Source organism: Panulirus ornatus, chromosome 31 (genome assembly GCF_036320965.1).
Source record: "Panulirus ornatus isolate Po-2019 chromosome 31, ASM3632096v1, whole genome shotgun sequence".
NCBI lineage: Eukaryota > Metazoa > Arthropoda > Malacostraca > Decapoda > Palinuridae > Panulirus > Panulirus ornatus.
In genome coordinates, this window is record NC_092254.1 from 16,378,739 (window position 1) to 16,398,737 (window position 19,999).

The window sequence follows — 19,999 nt, forward strand, 5'->3', positions numbered from 1 at the left end:
AACCTTTTCAAAACACCCTCTTCTGCTCTCTCAACCACAGTCTTTTTATTACCACACATCTCCCTTACCCTGTTATTACTTACTCGATCAAACCAACTCATACCACATATTGTCCTCAAACATCTAATTTCCAGCACATCCACCCTCCTGCGCACATCTCTATCCATAGCCCACGCCTTGCAACCATACAACATTGATGCAACCACTATTCCTTCAAACATACCCATTTTTGCTTTCCGAGATAATGTTCTCGACTTCCAAACATTCTTCAAGGCTCCCAGAATTTTCGCCCCCTCCCCCACCCTATGATTCACTTCCGCCTCCATGGTTCCATCCGCTGCCAGATCCACTCCAAGATATCTAAAACACTTTACTTCCTTCAGTTTTTCTCCATTCAAACTTACCTCCCACTTGACTTGACCCTCAACCCTACTGTATCTAATAACTTTATTCTTATTCACATTTAGTCTCAACTTTCTTCTTTCACACACTTTACCAAACTCAGTCACCAGCTTCTGCAGTTTCTCACATGAATCAGCCATCAGCGCTGTATCATCAGCGTACAACAACTGACTCACTTCCGAAGCTCTTTCATCCACAACAGACTGCATGCTTGCCCCTCTTTCCAAAACTCTTGCATTCACCTCCCTAACAACCCCATCCATAAACAAATTTAATAACCATGGAGACATCACACACCCCTGCCGTAAACCTACATTCAATGAGAACCAATCAATTTCCTCTCTTCCTACACGTACATATTCCTTACATCCTCGATAAAAACTTTTCACTGCTTCTAACAACTTGCCTCCCACACCATATGTTCTTAATACCTTCCACAGAGCATCTCTATCAACTATATCATATGCCTTCTCCAGATCCATAAATGCTGCATAAAAATCCATTTGCTTTTCTAAGTATTTCTCACATACATTTTTCAAAGCAAACACCTAACCCACACATCCTCTACCACTTCTAAAGCCACAATGCTCTTCCCCAATCTGATGCTCTGTACATGCCTTCACCCTCTCAATCAATACCCTCCCATATAATTTACCAGGAATACTCAACAAACTTATACCTCTGAAATTTGAGCACTCACTCTTATCCCCTCTGCCTTTGTACAATGGCACTATGCAAGCATTCCGCCAATCCTCAGGCACCTCACCATGAATCATACATACATTAAATAACCTTACCAACCAGTCAACAATACAGTCACCCCCTTCTTTAATAAATTCTGCTGCAATGCCATCCAAACCCGCTGCCTTGCTGGCTTTCATCTTCCGCAAAGCTTTTACTACCTCTTCTCTGTTTACCAAATCATTTTCCCTAACCCTCTCACTTTGCACACAACCTCGACGAGAACACCCTATATCTGCCACTCTATCATCAAACACATTCAACAAACCTACAAAATACTCACTCCATTTCCTTCTCACATCACCACTACTTGTTATCACCTCCCCATTAGCCCCGTTCACTGAAGTCCCCGTTTGTTCCCTTGTCTTACGCACTTTATTTAGCTCCTTCCAACACATCTTTTTATTCTCCGTAAAATTTAATGATACTCTCTCTCCCCAACTCTCATTTGCCCTCTTTTTCACCTCTTGCACCTTTCTCTTGACCTCCTCCCTCTTTCTTTTATACATCTCCCACTCATTTGCATTATTTCCCTGCAAAAATCGTCCAAATGCCTCTCTCTTCTCTTTCACTAATAATTTTACTTTTTCATCCCACCACTCACAACCCTTTCAAATCTGCCCACCTCCCACGCTTCTCATGCCACAAGCATCTTTTGCGCAAGCAATCACTGCTTCCTTAAATACATCACATTCCTCCCCCACTCCCCTTACCTCCTTTGTTCTCACCTTTTTCCATTCTGTACTAAGTCTCCCCTTGTACATCCTCACACAAGTCTCCTTCTAAAGCTCACTTATTCTTATCACTCTCTTCACCCTAACATTCTCTCTTCTTTTCTGAAAACCTCTACAAATCTCCACCTTCGCCTCAACAAGATAATGATTAGACATCCCTCCAGTTGCACCTATCAGCACATTAACATCCAAAAGTCTCTCTTTCGCGCGCCTGTCAATTAACACGTAATCCAATAACTCTCTCTTGCCATCTCTCCTACTTACTTACGTGTACTTATGCATATCTCTCTTTTTAAACCAGGTATTCCCAATCACCAATCCTTTTTCAGCATATAAATCTATAAGCTCTTCACCATTTCCATTTACAACACTGAACACCCCATGTATACCAATTATTCCCTCAACTGCCACATTACTCACCTTTGCATTGAAATCACCCATCACTATAACCCGGTCTCGTGCATCAAAACCACTAACACACTCATTCAGCGGCTCCCATAACATTTGCCTCTAATAATCTTTCTTCTCATGCCCAGGTGTATATGCAGCAATAATCAACCATCTCTCTCCATCAACTTTCAGGTTTACCCATATCAATCTAGAGTTTACTTTCTTACACTCTATCACACTCTAACCACTCCTGTTTCAGGAGTAGTGCTACTCCTTCCCTTGCTCTTGTCCTCTCACTAACCCCTGACTTTACTCCCAAGAAATTCCCAAACCACTCTTCCCCTTTACCCTTGAGCTTCGTTTCACCCAGAGCCAAAACATCAAGGTTCCTTTCCTCAAACATACTACCTATCTCTCCTTTTGTCTCATCTTGGTTACATCCACATATATTTAGAGACCCCAATCTGAGCCTTCGAGGAGGATGAGCACTCCCCGCATGACTCCTTCTTCTGTTTCCCCTTTTAGAAAGTTAAAATACAAGGAGGGGAGGGTTTCTAGCACCTCGCTCCCCTTCCCTTCAGTCGCCTTTTACGACACGTGAAGAATGCGTGGGAAGTATATATATATATATATATATATATATATATATATATATATATATATATATATATATATATATATATATATTTCTTTTTTTTTTTTTTGCTTTGTCGCTGTCTCCCGCGTTTGCGAGGTAGCGCAAGGAAACAGATGAAAGAAATGGCCCAACCCACCCCCATACACATGCATATACATACGTCCACACACGCAAATATACATAACTACACAGCTTTCCATGGTTTACCCCAGACGCTTCACATGCCCTGATTCAATCCACTGACAGCACGTCAACCCCGGTATACCACATCGATCCAATTCACTCTATTCCTTGCCCTCCTTTCACCCTCCTGCATGTTCAGGCCCCGATCACACAAAATCTTTTTCACTCCATCTTTCCACCTCCAATTTGGTCTCCCATTTCTCGTTCCCTCCACCTCCGACACATATATCCTCTTGGTCAATCTTTCCTCACTCATTCTCTCCATGCGCCCAAACCATTTCAAAACACCCTCTTCTGCTCTCTCAACCACGCTCTTTCTATTTCCACACATCTCTCTTACCCTTACGTTACTTACTCGATCAAACCACCTCACACCACACATTGTCCTCAAACATCTCATTTCCAGCACATCCATCCTCCTGCGCACAACTTTATCCATAGCCCACACCTCGCAACCATACAACATTGTTGGAACCACTATTCCTTCAAACATACCCATTTTTGCTTTCCGAGATAATGTTCTCGACTTCCACACATTCTTCAAGGCTCCCAGGATTTTCGCCCCCTCCCCCACCCTATGATTCACTTCCGCTTCCATGGTTCCATCTGCTGCCAGATCCACTCCCAGATATCTAAAACACTTTACTTCCTCCAGTTTTTCTCCATTCAAACTTACCTCCCAATTGACTTGACCCTCAACCCTACTGTACCTAATAACCTTGCTCTTATTCACATTTACTCTTAACTTTCTTCTTTCACACACTTTACCAAACTCAGTCACCAGCTTCTACAGTTTCTCACATGAATCAGCCACCAGCGCTGTATCATCAGCGAACAACAACTGACTCACTTCCCAGGCTCTCTCATCCCCAACAGACTTCATACTTGCCCCTCTTTCCAAAACTCTTGCATTCACCTCCCTAACAACCCCATCCATAAACAAATTAAACAACCATGGAGACATCACACACCCCTGCCGCAAACCTACATTCACTGAGAACCAATCACTTTCCTCTCTTCCTACACGTACACATGCCTTACATCCTCGATAAAAACTTTTCACTGCTTCTAACAACTTGCCACCCACACCATATATTCTTAATACCTTCCACAGAGCATCTCTATCACCTCTATCATATGCCTTCTCCAGATCCATAAATGCTACATACAAATCCATTTGCTTTTCTAAGTATTTCTCACATACATTCTTCAAAGCAAACACCTGATCCACACATCCTCTACCACTTCTGAAACCACACTGCTCTTCCCCAATCTGATGCTCTGTACATGCCTTCACCCTCTCAATCAATATCCTCCCATATAATTTCCCAGGAATACTCAACAAACTTATACCTCTGTAATTTGAGCACTCACTCTTATCCCCTTTGCCTTTGTACAGTGGCACTATATACATATATATATATATATATATATATATATATATATATATATATATATATATATATATATATATATATATATATATATATATATATATATATATATATATATATATATATATATATATATATATATATATACATATATATATGTATATATTTACCATATATTCTTAATACCTTCCACAATGGATTATATATATATATATATATATATATATATATATATATATATATATATATATATATATATATATATATATATATATATATATATATATATATATATATATATATATTTTTTTTTTTAAATTTTCCAAAAGAAGGAACAGAGAAGGGGGCCATGTGAGGATATTCCCTCAAAGGCCCAGTCCTCTGTTCTTAACGCTACCTCGCTAATGCGGGAAATGGCGAATAGTATGAAAAATATATATATATATATATATATATATATATATATATATATATATATATATATATATATATATATATATATATATATATATATATATATATATATATATATATATATATATATATATACGTATGTATATATATCCTTGGGGATAGGGGTGAAAGAATACTTCCCACGCATTCCTCGCGTGTCGTAGAAGGCGACTAGAGGGGACGGGACCTGGGGGCCAGAAATCCTCCCCTCCTTGTATTTTAACTTTCTAAGATGGGAAACAGAAGAAGGAGTCACGCGGGGAGTGCTCATCCTCCTCGAAGGCTCAAACTGGGGTGTCTAAATGTGTGTGGATGTAACCAAGATGTGAAAAAAGGAGAGATAGGTAGTATGTTTGAGGAAAGGAACCTGGATGTTTTGGCTCTGAGTGAAACGAAGCTCAAGGGTAAAGGGGAAGAGTGGTTTGGGAATGTCTTGGGAGTAAACTCAGGGGTTAGTTAGAGGACAAGAGCAAGGGAAGGAGTAGCAGTACTCCTGAAACAGGAGTTATGGGAGTATGTGATAGAATGTAAGAAAGTAAATTCTCGATTAAAATGGGTAAAACTGAAAGTTGATGGAGAGAGATGGGTGATTATTGGTGCATATGCACCTGGGCATGAGAAGAAAGTTCATGAGAGGCAAGTGTTTTGGGAGCAGCTGAATGAGTGTGTTAGTGGTTTTGATGCACGAGATCGGGTTATAGTGATGGGTGATTTGAATGCAAAGGTGAGTAATGTGGCAGTTGAGGGAATAATTGGTATACATGGGGTGTTCAGTGTTGTAAATGGAAATGGTGAAGAGCTTGTAGATTCATGTGCTGAAAAAGGACTGGTGATTGGGAATACCTGGTTTAAAAAGCGAGATATACATAAGTATACGTATGTAAGTAGGAGAGATGGCCAGAGAGCGTTATTGGATTACGTGTTAATTGACAGGCGCGCGAAAAAGAGACTTTTGGATGTTAATGTGCTGAGAGGTGCAACTGGAGGGATGTCTGATCATTATCTTGTGGAGGCTAAGGTGAAGATTTGTATGGGTTTTCAGAAAAGAAGAGTTTATGTTGGGGTGAAGAGGGTGGTGAGAGTAAGTGAGCTTTAGAAGGAGACTTGTGTGAGGAAGTACCAGGAGAGACTGAGTACAGAATGGAAAAAGGTGAGAACAATGGAAGTAAGGGGAGTGGGGGAGGAATGGGATGTATTTAGGGAATCAGTGATGGATTTCGCAAAAGATGCTTGTGGCATGAGAAGAGTGGGAGGTGGGTTGATTAGAGAGGGTAGTGAGTGGTGGGATGAAGAAGTTAGATTATTAGTGAAAGAGAAGAGGGAGGCATTTGGACGATTTTTGCAGGGAAAAAATGGAATTGAGTGGGAGATGTATAAAAGAAAGAGACAGGAGGTCAAAAGAAAGGTGCAAGAGGTGAAAAAGAGGGCAAATGAGAGTTGGGGTGAGAGAGTATCATTAAATTTTAGGGAGAATAAAAAGATGTTCTGGGTGGCATTTGGACGATTTTTGCAGGGAAAAAATGCAATTGAGTGGGAGATGTATAAAAGAAAGAGACAGGAGGTCAAGAGAAAGGTGCAAGAGGTGAAAAAGAGGGCAAATGAGAGTTGGGGTGAGAGAGGATCATTAAATTTTAGGGAGAATAAAAAGATGTTCTGGAAGGAGGTAAATAAAGTGCGTAAGACAAGGGAGCAAATGGGAACTTCAGTGAAGGGCGCAAATGGGGAGGTGATAGCAAGTAGTGGTGATGTGAGGAGATGGAGTGAGTATTTTGAAGGTTTGTTGAATGCGTTTGATGATAGAGTGGCAGATATAGGGTGTTTTGGTCGAGGTGGTGTGCAAAGTGAGAGGGTTAGGGAAAATGATTTGGTAAACAGAGAAGAGATAGTAAAAGCTTTGCGGAAGATGAAAGCCGGTAAGGCAGTGCTCAAATTACAGAGGTATAAGTTTGTTGAGTATTTCTGGTAAATTATATGGGAGGGTATTGATTGAGAGGGTGAAGGCTTGTACAGAGCATCAGATTGGGGAAGAGCAGTGTGGTTTCAGAAGTGGTAGAGGATGTGTTGATCAGATGTTTGCTTTGAAGAATGTATGTGAGAAATACTTAGAAAAGCAAATGTATTTGTATGTAGCATTTATGGATCTGGAGAAGGCATATGATAGAGTTGATAGAGATGCTCTGTGGAAGGTATTATGAATATATGGTGTGGGAGGCAAGTTGTTAGAAGCAGTGAAAAGTTTTTATCGAGGATGTAAGGCATGTGTACGTGTAGGAAGAGAGGAAAGTGAAAGTTCTCAGTGAATGTAGGTTTGCGGCAGGGGTGTGTGATGTCTCCATGGTTGTTTAATTTGTTTATGGATGGGGTAGTTAGGGAGGTGAATGCAAGAGTTTTGGAAAGAGGGGCAAGTATGAAGTCTGTTGGGGATGAGAGAGCTTGGGAAGTGAGTCAGTTGTTGTTCGCTGATGATACAGCGCTGGTGGCTGATTCATGTGAGAAACTGCAGAAGCTGGTGACTGAGTTTGGTAAAGTGTGTGAAAGAAGAAAGTTAAGAGTAAATGTGAATAAGAGCAAGGTTATTAGGTACAGTAGGGTTGAGGGTCAAGTCAATTGGGAGGTAAGTTTGAAAGGAGAAAAACTGAAGGAAGTAAAGTGTTTTAGATATCTTGGAGTGGATCTGGCAGCGGATGGAACCATGGAAGCGGAAGTGGATCATAGGGTGGGGGAGGGGGCGAAAATTCTGGGAGCCTTGAAGAATGTGTGGAAGTCGAGAACATTATCTCGGAAAGCAAAAATGGGTATGTTTGAAGAAATAGTGGTTCCAACAATGTTGTATGGTTGAGAGGCGTGGGCTATGGATAGAGTTGTGCTCAGGAGGATGGATGTGCTGGAAATAAGATGTTTGAGGACAATGTGTGGTGTGAGGTGGTTTGATCGAGTAAGTAACGTAAGGGTGAGAGAGATGTGTGGAAATAAAAAGAGCGTGGTTGAGAGAGCAGAAGAGGGTGTTTTGAAATGGTTTGGGCACATGGAGAGAATGAGTGAGGAAAGATTGACCAAGAGAATATATGTATCGGAGGTGGAGGGAACGAGGAGAAGTGGGAGGCCAAATTGGAGGTGGAAAGATGGAGTGAAAAAGATTTTGTGTGATCGGGGCCTGAACATGCAGGAGGGTGAAAGGAGGGCAAGGAATAGAGTGAATTGGATCGATGTGGTATACCGGGGTTGACGTGCTGTCAGTGGATTGAATCAGGGCATGTGAAGCGTCTGGGGTAAACCATGGAAAGCTGTGTAAGTATGTATATTTGCGTGTGTGGACGTATGTATATACATGTGTATGGGGGTGGGTTGGGCCATTTCTTTCATCTGTTTCCTTGCGCTACCTCGCAAACGTGGGAGACAGCGACAAAGCAAATATATATATATATATATATATATATATATATATATATATATATATATATATATATATATATATATATATATATTTATTTTTTATTTTGCTTTGTCGCTGTCTCCCGCGTTTGCGAGGTAGCGCAAGGAAACAGACGAAAGAAATGGCCCAACCCACCCACATACACAATGTATACACACACACGTCCACACACGCAAATATACATACCTATACATCTCAATGTACACATATATATACATACACAGACACATACATATATACCCATGCAAACAATTCACACTGTCTGCCCCCATTCACTCCCATCGCCACCTCGCCACACATGGAATACCTTCCCCCTCCCCCCTCATGTGTGCGAGGTATCACTAGGAAAAGACAACAAAGGCCCCATTCGTTCACACTCAGTCTGTAGCTGCCACGCAATAATGCCCGAAACCACAGCTCCCTTTCCACATCCAGGCCCCACAGAACTTTCCATGGTTTACCCCAGACGCTTCACATGCCCTGATTGAATCCGCTGACAGCACGTCAACCCCGGTATACCACATCGATCCAATTCACTCTATTCCTTGCCCTCCTTTCACCCTCCTGTATGTTCAGGCCGCGATCACACAAAATCTTATATATATATATATATATATAGCTTATCCTAGAGGTAAATATATATATGTATATATTTACATATATATGTATATATATATATATATATATATATATATATATATATATATATATATATATATATATATATATATATATATTTATATATATATATATATATATATTATCTATTATACTTAGTGTCTGTCTTCCGCGTATGTTTAGTACCGCAATTTAACAGGCTAAAGAATGGCCGAAGCTATATACTTAAACGCCACATTTGAATATATACATACTTATATATTTCAACGTATACATATATATATATACATGCACAGACATATACATATGCACATATACATATTCATTCTTGTTGCTTTCATCCATTTCTGTCGCCTCCTCCACACATGAAATGCCCCCCTTCCCCTCTCCCCACGTGCGCTCGAAGGAACCCTAGGAAAAGAAAACAAAGGCCACATCCGTTCACACTCAGTCTCTAGCTGTCATGTGTAATGCACCGAAACCACAGCTCCCTTTCCATATCCATGCCCCACAAATTATTTCATGTTTTGCCCCAGACGCTTCACATGCTCTAGTTCAATCCATTGACAGCACGTCGACCACGGTATACCACATCGTTCCAATTTACTCTATTACTTGCACGGCTTTCACCCTCCTGTATGTTCAGGCTCCAGTCGCTCAAATTCTTTTTCACTCCATTCTTCCACCTACAATTTGGTCTCCCACTTCTCGTTTCCTCCATCTCTGACACATATATCCTCTTTGTCAATCTTTCCTCACTCATTCCCTTCATGTGACCAAACCATTTCAATTCACACTCTTCTTCTCTCTTAACCTCATATCTCTCTTACCCTTTCAATACTTACTCGATCAAACTACTTCACACTACATATTTTCCTGAAATATTTCATTTCCAACACATTTACCATCCTCTGTACAGCCCTATATATATCCCATGCCTCGTAACCATATAACATATTTGGAACCTTTATTCCTTTAAACATACCGATTTTTGCTCTCCGAGGTAACGTTCACGCCTTGCACACATTCTTCAACGCTCCCAGAATCTTCGCACACTTCCCCACCCTTTGACTCACTTCCTCTTCCATGGTTCCATCTACTGGTAAATCCATTCCCATTTATCAAAAATATCTGACTTCCTCAAGTTTTTCTCATTTAAAGTTACCTCCCAATTTATTTGTCCCTCAACCCTACTGAACCTAATAACCTTGCTCTTATTCAAATCCACCATCAGCTTTCTTCTTTCACACACTTTACCAAACTCAGTCACCGGCTTCTGCAGGCTCTCACCCGAATCAGCCACCAGCCCTGTATCATCAGCGAAGAACAACTGACTCACTCCCCAAGCCCTCTCATCCACAACAGACTGTATACATGCCCCTCTCTCCAAAATTCTTGCATTCACCTCCGTAAGAACCCTTCCATAAGGAAATTAAACATCTATGGAGACATTGCACACCACTGTCGGAAATCGACATTCATTGGAAACCACTCCCTTTCCTCTTTTCCTACTCGTACACATGCCTTATATTCTCGATAAAAACTTTTCACTGTTTCTGTCAACTTAACTCCCACACCATATACTATTGATACCTTCCACAGAATATCTCTATCAACTCTATCATATGCCTTCTCCAGATCCATAAATGCTACATACAAATCCATTTGCTTTTCTAAGTATTTCTCACACACATTCTTCAAAGCAAACACCTGATCCACACATCCTTTACCACTTCTGAAACCACACTGCTCTTCTCCAATCTGGTGTCCTGTACATGCCTTGACCCTCTCTATCAATACCTTCTCATATAATTTCCCATGAATACTCAAGAAACCTATACCTCAGTAATTTAAACACTCACCTTAATCCCCTTTGCCTTTATACAATGGCACTATGCAAGCATTCCGCCAATCCTCAGGCACTTCACCATGAATCACACATACATTGAATATTTTCACCAGCCAGTCAACAGCACAGTCACCCCCTTTTTTGATAAGTTCCACTGCAATACCATCCAAATCCATCGCCTTGCTTGCTTTCATCTTCCACAAAGCTTTCAGTATATCTCCTTTTACCAAATCGTTCTCCTTGACCCTCTCACTTCGCACACCACTCGACCAAAACACCATATATCTGCTCTATCATCAAACACATTCAAAAGACCTTCAAAGTACTCACTCCATCTCCTTCTCACTTCACCATTACACGTTATTTCCGCCTCATTCGCCTCCTTCACCGATGTTTCCATTGTTCTCTTGTCTTACTCATTTTATTTACCTCCTTCCGAAACATCTTTTCATTTTTCCTAAAATTCAACGATTTAACCATTTGATTGACCAACCTCTTGGGATGGACGAACAGTTGAGATGACTGTCGATCGGCTACCGTAACTTGGATTTAGTTCTATGAGTTTACCTTGGGCGGCCCGTGAATGCGTCAAGGTCAGGCATTCTAACCTCTACATCACGGAAGTCCATCTTTATTACACTTTAAAGGTTTATTCTTTTTTCCTGGTGGTAAACAAATTTCTTCCTTAATTTTTTGTTATATAACCTGTTTGCTTAAGCCGTAAATTTTTCGAAAAATCGTTCACTATCCACATCATTGAACTGTTTTGAAAATGTAATGGCTGTAATCTTGTAGTCCTTCTCCCTTCCTGGGTGAGGAACATTATAACCGTTTGATCTTTCCTGGAACTTAACGTTCTTGATTTAATACCATGTTTGCTGCCTCCTTTTGACCTTTTCTATTAGTTCTTCTTACTTCTTTGGGTGCGATGACTAAACCTAATGAGCATCATCTGTTTTTGGCCAAATATAGGATATGCACAGCTTGCTGAATGTGCTATTTCATTGTCCATGTACTTCTAAGCTATTCTGAAGTCTGCCATAAGACAGTTGTCTGCAGTGCTGTTCTCCATATGAGGGACTCTAGTAATAGCTTAGAATGAATCGACTCCAAATCATTCTCACATACATCATCTGAAACCTATTTTCAGCTACATAATAATCATATCGAGATCCTTTTTTTTTTTTTGCTTGTATCCATTCCTCATTACTTCACATTTGTTCGAGTTGAATTTCATCAACCGCATATCAGACCTTGCAGTCCTGTTCACTTTTTACTTCCTTCATTAGCTTTGTCTCATCTGCAGACATAATCAGAAAAATAACATAGATCAAGAAAACTAGCGGTCTAAGAACAAAACCCTAGGGCACTTCAATGGTGACCCCTACTCATTTGGAGACGTCTCTTCTGAGATGTGTCCTTTATTCCGTTCGTCTAAGCTGGTCTATCCATCGGAGGAGTCTTCCCCTTGGTGATCTATCGTTTTGACCAGCCTTCCATGCAGTGTAGTGACAAATGCTCTGGCAGTCAAAATATAAACATACCACACAGTCTTCTATTTTGTGTAAGAGAGTGCTCCCTCTCTCATAGAAATCTAAGAGGTTCTTTGAACATGACCTCTTTTCTCTAGAACCTCTTACTCAGGTACTTTCTCTTCCGTAGAAGGCTATTCATTTGTTTTTTAATCAATCTGTCCAGTATCTTACAGTCAACACTCGTCAAGAAGACTGGTCTGTAGTTCAGCGCCTTTTTTCCCGGTTTCCTTCCTTATAGATGGCTGTGATGTTTGTTCTTATTCACTCCCCTGGCACTTTGCCTTTCTCCAGTGACATCTTGACCAGTACTTCATCAGATCTGCCTAGTATATCTGCACACATCTTTAGAACATATGGTAGAATTTCATTTGGACAATGAGCCCTATATGAGTCAAGAACTTTTTGGTACTCCTTTATATCTTTTATACATTTTGCAGTGTTTTCTAAGGCCTCTTGCTGGTCCCAATTTATTAGTGTTGGAGCTTTAGTGACTTCCACTATGAGAGCACCTTTGAACTCCTTATTCAGTGCCTTACACGGTTTATATATCGTCCTAAGCTATTTGTCTATGCGAATCTCTAAACCTGATTAGCTGTGCTTTCACTGACAAATTACTGAAGAAATTATGAACAAAATATGATCTTCACTTGCCTTGCCCACAATATTCTTAAAATTTTTTTGTTCCCCTATACTTGTCCCTCTATACTCATTCCACTCTTATACCTTATCTAATTTAACTGGCTGGAGCGTCACCTATATCTCCTTATATCTCCACCTATGTGCACCTTTTCATGTCTTTTATTAAGCCAATATATCACCTTTGTTAACCTTCCCTCTGAATTTGAGCTTGGAGGTGCACGTGTGTGTGTGTGTGTGTGTGTGTGTGTGTGTGTGTGTGTGTGTGTGTGTGTGTGTGTGTGTGTGTGTGTGTGTGTGTGTGTGTGTGTGTCTGTCTGTGTCTGTGTTTGTTTGAGTAATTGTCTGCTTTTCATTATAGGGAGGAGGGAGGTTGCATTCATTTGGCTCTATTCATCAAACTTTTTGTAATCTTACGGTCTTTAAACATATATACGTTCTGTGAAGTCACTTTTTCATACCAATTTCATTTGCTACACGTTCGTTATTTTCCGCCTAAGCGAAGGAATAGAGGAAGAGATAGCCTCATTTGCTCACATCTCCTTAGCTGTCATGTATAATGCACCAGGACCACAGCCACCTATTCACAATCAGGCCCCCACAGACATATCCATAGTTTTCTCCCGAATGCTTCATATTCTATGGTTGGGCCCATTAACAGCACGTCGTCCCCTGTATATCGCATCGCTCCAATTTGTTCTACATTTACTTCACTTTCTTGCATATACTCTCATCAACTTACTTTGAAAACTTATCAGGAAAGAGTGGGAGTTGACTGGTGAGTCTAATTCCTTCGTGGGATGTCCATGTGGCAACCAGCGACACTTGGGCCTCCTGTGGGCTGTATGGTAGGTATATATATACCCTGCACCTGTGAGGACGAGAGTTGTTCAGTGTATTCTTTTTGTTTCTGTTTGATTCAAAGTGTGTGTGTCCTTCTCTTGTCACTATCAAGCCTGAGCTATCACATATCTCACGAAATAATCGACTCTTTAGAAAATCTTATATTTGTAGATGAGTCAAGCTTTCCATAAGACACACCTGACGTATTCTAACGCGTCGTTTACAACGATCAACATGGCATTCATGACGGAGAAGGTCCTTTGGAGGTCCTGCAGGTCTAGGAGGGGCAGGTGGGTGAGAGCGAGGAGCCTCGTCGGCCACACCAGGAGGTGGCCCTTGAGGGACCACTGAGCGAAAGAGGCCAGGAAGGCTGGGTTGTCGCTCACCACCACCACCGTCACGCACCACGACAACTGACGTAACTGTTACAGTCAGGGTAGAGGTGATGTAACATGTGAAGGCAACCTACCCGCCTCACTATTGATACGAGGAAGTCCCATAAGTCCCATAAGTCTCAGCAGTGTTATGAGAGTATCCTATCAGTCTCAAGAAAAATACGAGACTGATCTATGCAACTCATTACCAATGTATGAGTTACCGACTCAACTCATTATAAAGGTATGAGTGACCTAACCGTCAGTATTGAAGTATGAGTGACCTGCTGACATCATTATTTAGGTATGAGTAACCTAACCACTAGTATTGAAGTATAAATTAACTACTCACCTCATTATTAAGGTATGATTGACCTAACCATCAGTATTGAAGTATGAGTTACCCACTCACCTCATTATTAAGGTATGATTGACCTAACCATCAGTATTGAAGTATGAGTTACCCACTCACCTCATTATTAAGGTATGAGTGACCTAACCACCAGTATTGAAGTATGAGTTACCCACTCACCTCATTATTAAGGTATGATTGACCTAACCATCAGTATTGAAGTATGAGTTACCCACTCACCTCATTATTAAGGTATGAGTGACCTAACCACCAGTATTGAAGTATGAATGACCTGCTCACCCCAGTATTTATATATGAGTGACCTGTCAACCTGTCTACTAGTATTAATGATGAGTGGCCTACCACCCCACTATTACTGTAAGTTACCCAACCGTCGAAGTAATATTACACTTTCTTTTTCTTGATAAAGTGCCCAGAGCAGAATGGAAAAGGTTCCAACAGGGAAGGTAAATACTGAAACGGAAAATTGAATGAAAGACTTTACGTAGGTATATCAATAACATAGTAAGCAGTAGGTAGCCCCAGACTACAACCACTACCGTCTGAGCTTAGGGAGGGTTAATAGCAGAGGCGTTGAGGCCCATCACTGCGATGTATGTCACGTACCCACTTTTCAGGCCTTGATCGTCTTTTTTTTCTCCTTGCCTCAGTCACAGTGGTTTGCCGACGTTCAGCCCTAATCTCACACACAACACTTGACAAAAGATAATTGACACATATCTTTATTTCTTTTTCTATTCTTCCTTACCGTGCGGCGCCACGGTCGAGAGGGGTTTGACTGGTTTCAGGGCCCATTTGACCGCTATCATGCAACTGGGGGTCTACCCTACTTCCACAGCCACAGCTTCTAGACTTGACTTTTTCTATCAATTTCTGCAACATTTGTGGTCTTAATTCTAACCTTCCCTCTGTTGAACACTATATGAGTACCCTCCTCCACCGATCTTTTACTGCTCTTTGAATTCCAACTGTCCTCTACACTATCAGATCTCTACCTATAATTTCCAACATCGTTTTCCGCTCCAAGAGTGGAAGTTTTCTCTTGTGTAATACTTAGATACCTATTGCTCGCCTCGTGAATCTTGAGTCTCCTAAGTTTGATGTCATCTGGCTCAAAATCTCTGTACCTTCTATTACTTTTTTTTTGTTTAGTCCCCAACCCCCATCCCTTCTTCTAATCCTTCTAGCTCTCCGAATATTTGACTTCTTGCCACGAAACTGTGCTCTCTTAACGTCCACGCCTACGATTCTCTGTGCAGGAAATTTCAATGGACACCTCAAGGATTGGTTAGGCTCTTACCATGATGGTCCTGGTAGGGTCGGGGACTTCTCCTTTACCAACTTTAACAACCTGGAGCAATTGATTAAACATCCTGCCCATGTTCCAGATAATCTCGACAACTCTTCTAATACCCGACCTCTTCTATATCACAGGATCTTTCCACTATTCATATACCTTAGGCTCTTCTGACCACAATTCTACTCTTGTTAATTCTAATTTGGCACGTCCGTCCCATATATCGCCCTCGAAACGCCAACTTTAATACTGTGGTAGAGTTCAAAGGTTATCTTGCGCATCTTTAATATTTTTTTCCCCAGGATGGGTAATGCTTCTGTGGTCGGGATTCCTCTTGTTATGCTGAACGCATAGTAAAGGTTATCTTGGCTAGGATGGTTTTCTACATCCCATATTATATATCTTTTCTCTTCAATCGTGGTTTGATTGCTCCTACACTGATGCCTGGCGCATCAAGACAATGAAACTCTTCTTCCCCTGAACACCATTCCGCTTTCATTTCTGGCAAAGCTGTTCTTCGCTGAGTCAAACGCACTTTTATAAAAAGAAAGTGTGCTGACTTGACTCCCACAACTAAAAAATCTTTTTGATCCTAACTAAAGCACCCCAAAAAATTTCTATAACTAAAACTTTCTCTTTCTTTTCGGACCTCATCAATATATTGTTAATTCTCCAAATGATAAAGCCGCTCCATTAGACATCTTGTTTTCCACCAGCTTAACTCTAAATGATTCAGATTTTAATCCTCCCATCTCCCTTTGAACATATGTCATCCATATTCCTTTTATGCAGGGTATTCCAGATACTCTTCCAGCTCCATATGGACGAGGCGTATGTAGGGAAGGAGTGATGGCATGTGCAAGAGGATACATATGATACGCAAAATGTGGGAGGTAGGCAGATAAGAAAAGGTAGTGAGTGAAGGGATGAAGAAGCAAAGTTGCTACTGAAAGAGAAAAGAAAGGCGTTTGAGCAGTGCTTACAGGGAAGGAGTGCAAATGGTTAAATGTATACGAGAAAGCGGCAGAAGGTCGAAAAGAAGGTGCAGGGGTTGAAAAAGAGGGCAAATGTGAGTTGGAGTGAGAAAGTATCAATAACCTTTAAGGAAGATAAAAAGATATTTTGAAGGGAGTTAAATGATGTACAAAAGACAAGAAAATAAATGGGAACATCAGGTGAAGGTGGCAAAGGGGGAAGTGATAACATGTAATGATGAAGTAAGGAGGAGTTTGAGTGAGTATTTTGGAGGACTGTTATATGTGTTTGATGATAGTTTGGTAGAGGTAGGATGTTTTGGTAAGGGTAGTATGCGAAGAGAGTCATAAAGAGTGCTTTAATGAAGAGAGATGTGATGAAGGCTTTCTGTAAGATGAAATGCAACAAGGCCGCTGGAGTGGATGGTATTGCAGTTGAATTTATTAAGACAGGGGGTAACTATGTTTTTGATTGGTTGGTAAGGATACTCATTGTATATATGGATCATGGAGAAGTGCCTAAGGACTGGGGGAATGCATTTATAGTGTCACTGTCTAGAGGCAAAGGGAAATAGGTGAGTGTTCAGACTGTTAAGGCATAAGTTTGTTGAGTATACCTGGTAAGTTGTGTGGGAGGGCACTGATTAAGAGAGTGTACAGAACACCATACTGAAAAGGTACAGTGTGGTTTCAGAAATGGTAGATGATATGTGGATCATGTGTTAGCTTTAAAGAATATATGTAAGAAACATTTGGAAAAACAGATTGATTTGTTTGTGGTGTTTATGGATCTGGAAAAGGCATGTGATAGGGATGATATAAATACTTAGTTGAAGGTCTTAAGGATATATGGTGTGGGAGGTAAGCAGCTAAAAGCATTGCGAAGTTGTTTCCAAGGGTGTAAGGAGTGTGTATTAGTAGGAAGCGAAGAGAGTGAATGGTTCCAAGTGAAAGATAGGCTACGGCAGGGGTGTGTGATATCACCATGGCTTTTTGATTTGTTTAGGAATGAGGTAGTGAGGGAGGTAAAGGCAAGAAGAGGGGCGTGTATGCAATGCCATGCAGTCTGTGAGGATTGAAAGGGCGTCGGAAGTGAGTCAGTTGTTACTAGCTGATGATACAGCACTGGTGGCAGATTCGAGTGAGAAACTTCAGAAGTTGTTGACTGATTTTGGAAGACTGTGATAGGAAAAAGTTGAGAGACAATGTGAATAAAAGCAAAGTTATTCGGTTCAGCATGTTTGAAGGACAAGTTACTTGGGATGTAAATTTGAATGGAGAAAAATTGAAAGAAGTGAGGTGTTTTAGATATCTGGGAGTGGACGTGGCAGCGAATGGAATCATGGAAGCGAAAGTGAGTCGAAGGGTAGGGGACGTGGGAAAGGTTCTGGGAGCGATGAAGAATTTGTGAGAAAGAAAACGTTATCTGGGAGGAGAAGAAAAATTGTAAGTTTGAAGGAATAGTAGTCCCATCAATATCATATTGTCGCGAAGAATGGTCGATCGATAGGTTTGTACGGAGGAGGGTGAATGTGTTGGAAATGATATGTCTAAGAACAAGATGTGATGGGAGGTAATGAAACGGTAAGAAAAAGGGTTGACAAAGAGAATGTAAAAGTCAAATGTGGAGGGAACAGGGAGAACGGAAAAACAAAATCGGAGATGTAAGGACGGAGTGAAAAAGATTTTGAGCGCTCAGGTTCTGAGCATGCAGGAGGGTGAAAGGCGTGCACGAAATAGAGTGAATTTGAACGTTGTGGTATACTGGTGTCAATGTGGTGACAATAGACTAAGCCATGGTAGGTGAATCGTCCGGGTTAAACCATATAAATGTTTCTGGGGCCTTGATGTGCTTAGGGAGCCGTGGTCTCAGTGCAATGCCAACCCCTGTATCAACAAGGTAACGCCGGGAAACAGATGAAGAAAGACCATATCCGCTCACATCCTTACACGTGCTATCATGTGTATTGCACTGGGACCACGGCTCAATCATTTGGAGAATTAACAACATATTGATGAGGTCCGAAAAGAAAGAGAAAGTTTTAGTTACAGAAGTTGTTTGGGGTGCTTTTAGTTTAGGATCAAAAAGATTTTTTAGTTGTGGGAGTCAAGTCAGCACACTTTCCTTTAATAAAAGTGCGTTTGACTCAGCGAAGAACAGCTTTGCCAGAAATGAAAGCGGAATGGTGTTCAGGGGAAGAAGAGTTTCATTGTCTTGATGCGCCAGGCATCAGTGTAGGAGCAATCAAACCACGATTGAAGAGAAAAAGATATATAATATGGGATGTAGAAAACCATCCTAGCCAAGATAACCTTTACTATGCGTTCAGCACAACAAGAGGAATCCCGACCACAGAAGCATTACCCATCCTGGGGAAAAAATATTAAAGATGCGCAAGATAACCTTTGAACTCTCCCACAGTAGTAAAGTTGGCGTATCGAGGGCGATATATGGGAAGGACGTGCCAAATTAAAATCAACAAGAGTAGAATTGTGGTCAGAAGAGCCTAAGGTGTATGAATAGTGGAAAGATCCTGTGATATAGAAGAGGTCGGGTATTAGAAGAGTTGTCGAGATTGTCTGAAACGTGGGTAGGATGTTTAATCAACTGTTCCAGGTTGTTAAAGTGGGTAGAGGAGAAGGCCTCGACTCTACCAAGAGTCTCACGGTAAGAGCCTAACCAATCCTCGAGGTGTCCATTGAAATTTCCTGCATTGAGAATCTCAGGCGTGGACGTTAAGAGAGCACAGTTTCGTGGCAAGAAGTCAAATATTCGGAGAGCTAGAAAGAGTAGAAGAAGGGATGGGGGTTGGGGACAAAACAAAAAAAAGTAATAGAAGGTATAGAGATTTTGAGCCAGATGGCATCAAAGTTGGGAGACTCAAGATTCACGAGGCGAGCAATAGGTATCTAAGTATTACACAAGAGAAAACTTCCACTCTTGGAGCGGAAACGATGTTGGAAATTATAGGTGGAGATCTGATAGTGTAGAGGACAGTTGGAATTCAAAGAGCAGTAAAAGATCAGTGGAGGAGGGTACTCATATAGTGTTCAACAGAGGGAAGGTTAGAATTAAGACCACAAATGTTGCAGAAATTGATAGAAAAAGTCAAGTCTAGAAGCTGTGGCTGTG

The 19,999-nt window shown here is 41.0% G+C and overlaps 1 protein-coding gene across 1 annotated transcript in view; it reads right to left on the reverse strand.

Moving 5' to 3' along the window:
- LOC139758858 (glutamate receptor ionotropic, kainate 2-like) overlaps nt 1–19,999 on the reverse strand; it is a 146,677-nt gene that overhangs the window by 52,782 nt on the left and 73,896 nt on the right. The window contains exons 7-8 of the mRNA XM_071680723.1: nt 14,047–14,270; nt 13,748–13,876 (exon numbers count right to left, since the gene is read on the reverse strand). Coding sequence (XP_071536824.1) covers nt 13,748–13,876; nt 14,047–14,270 — 353 coding nt within the window. The remainder of the gene's footprint in view (nt 1–13,747; nt 13,877–14,046; nt 14,271–19,999) is intronic.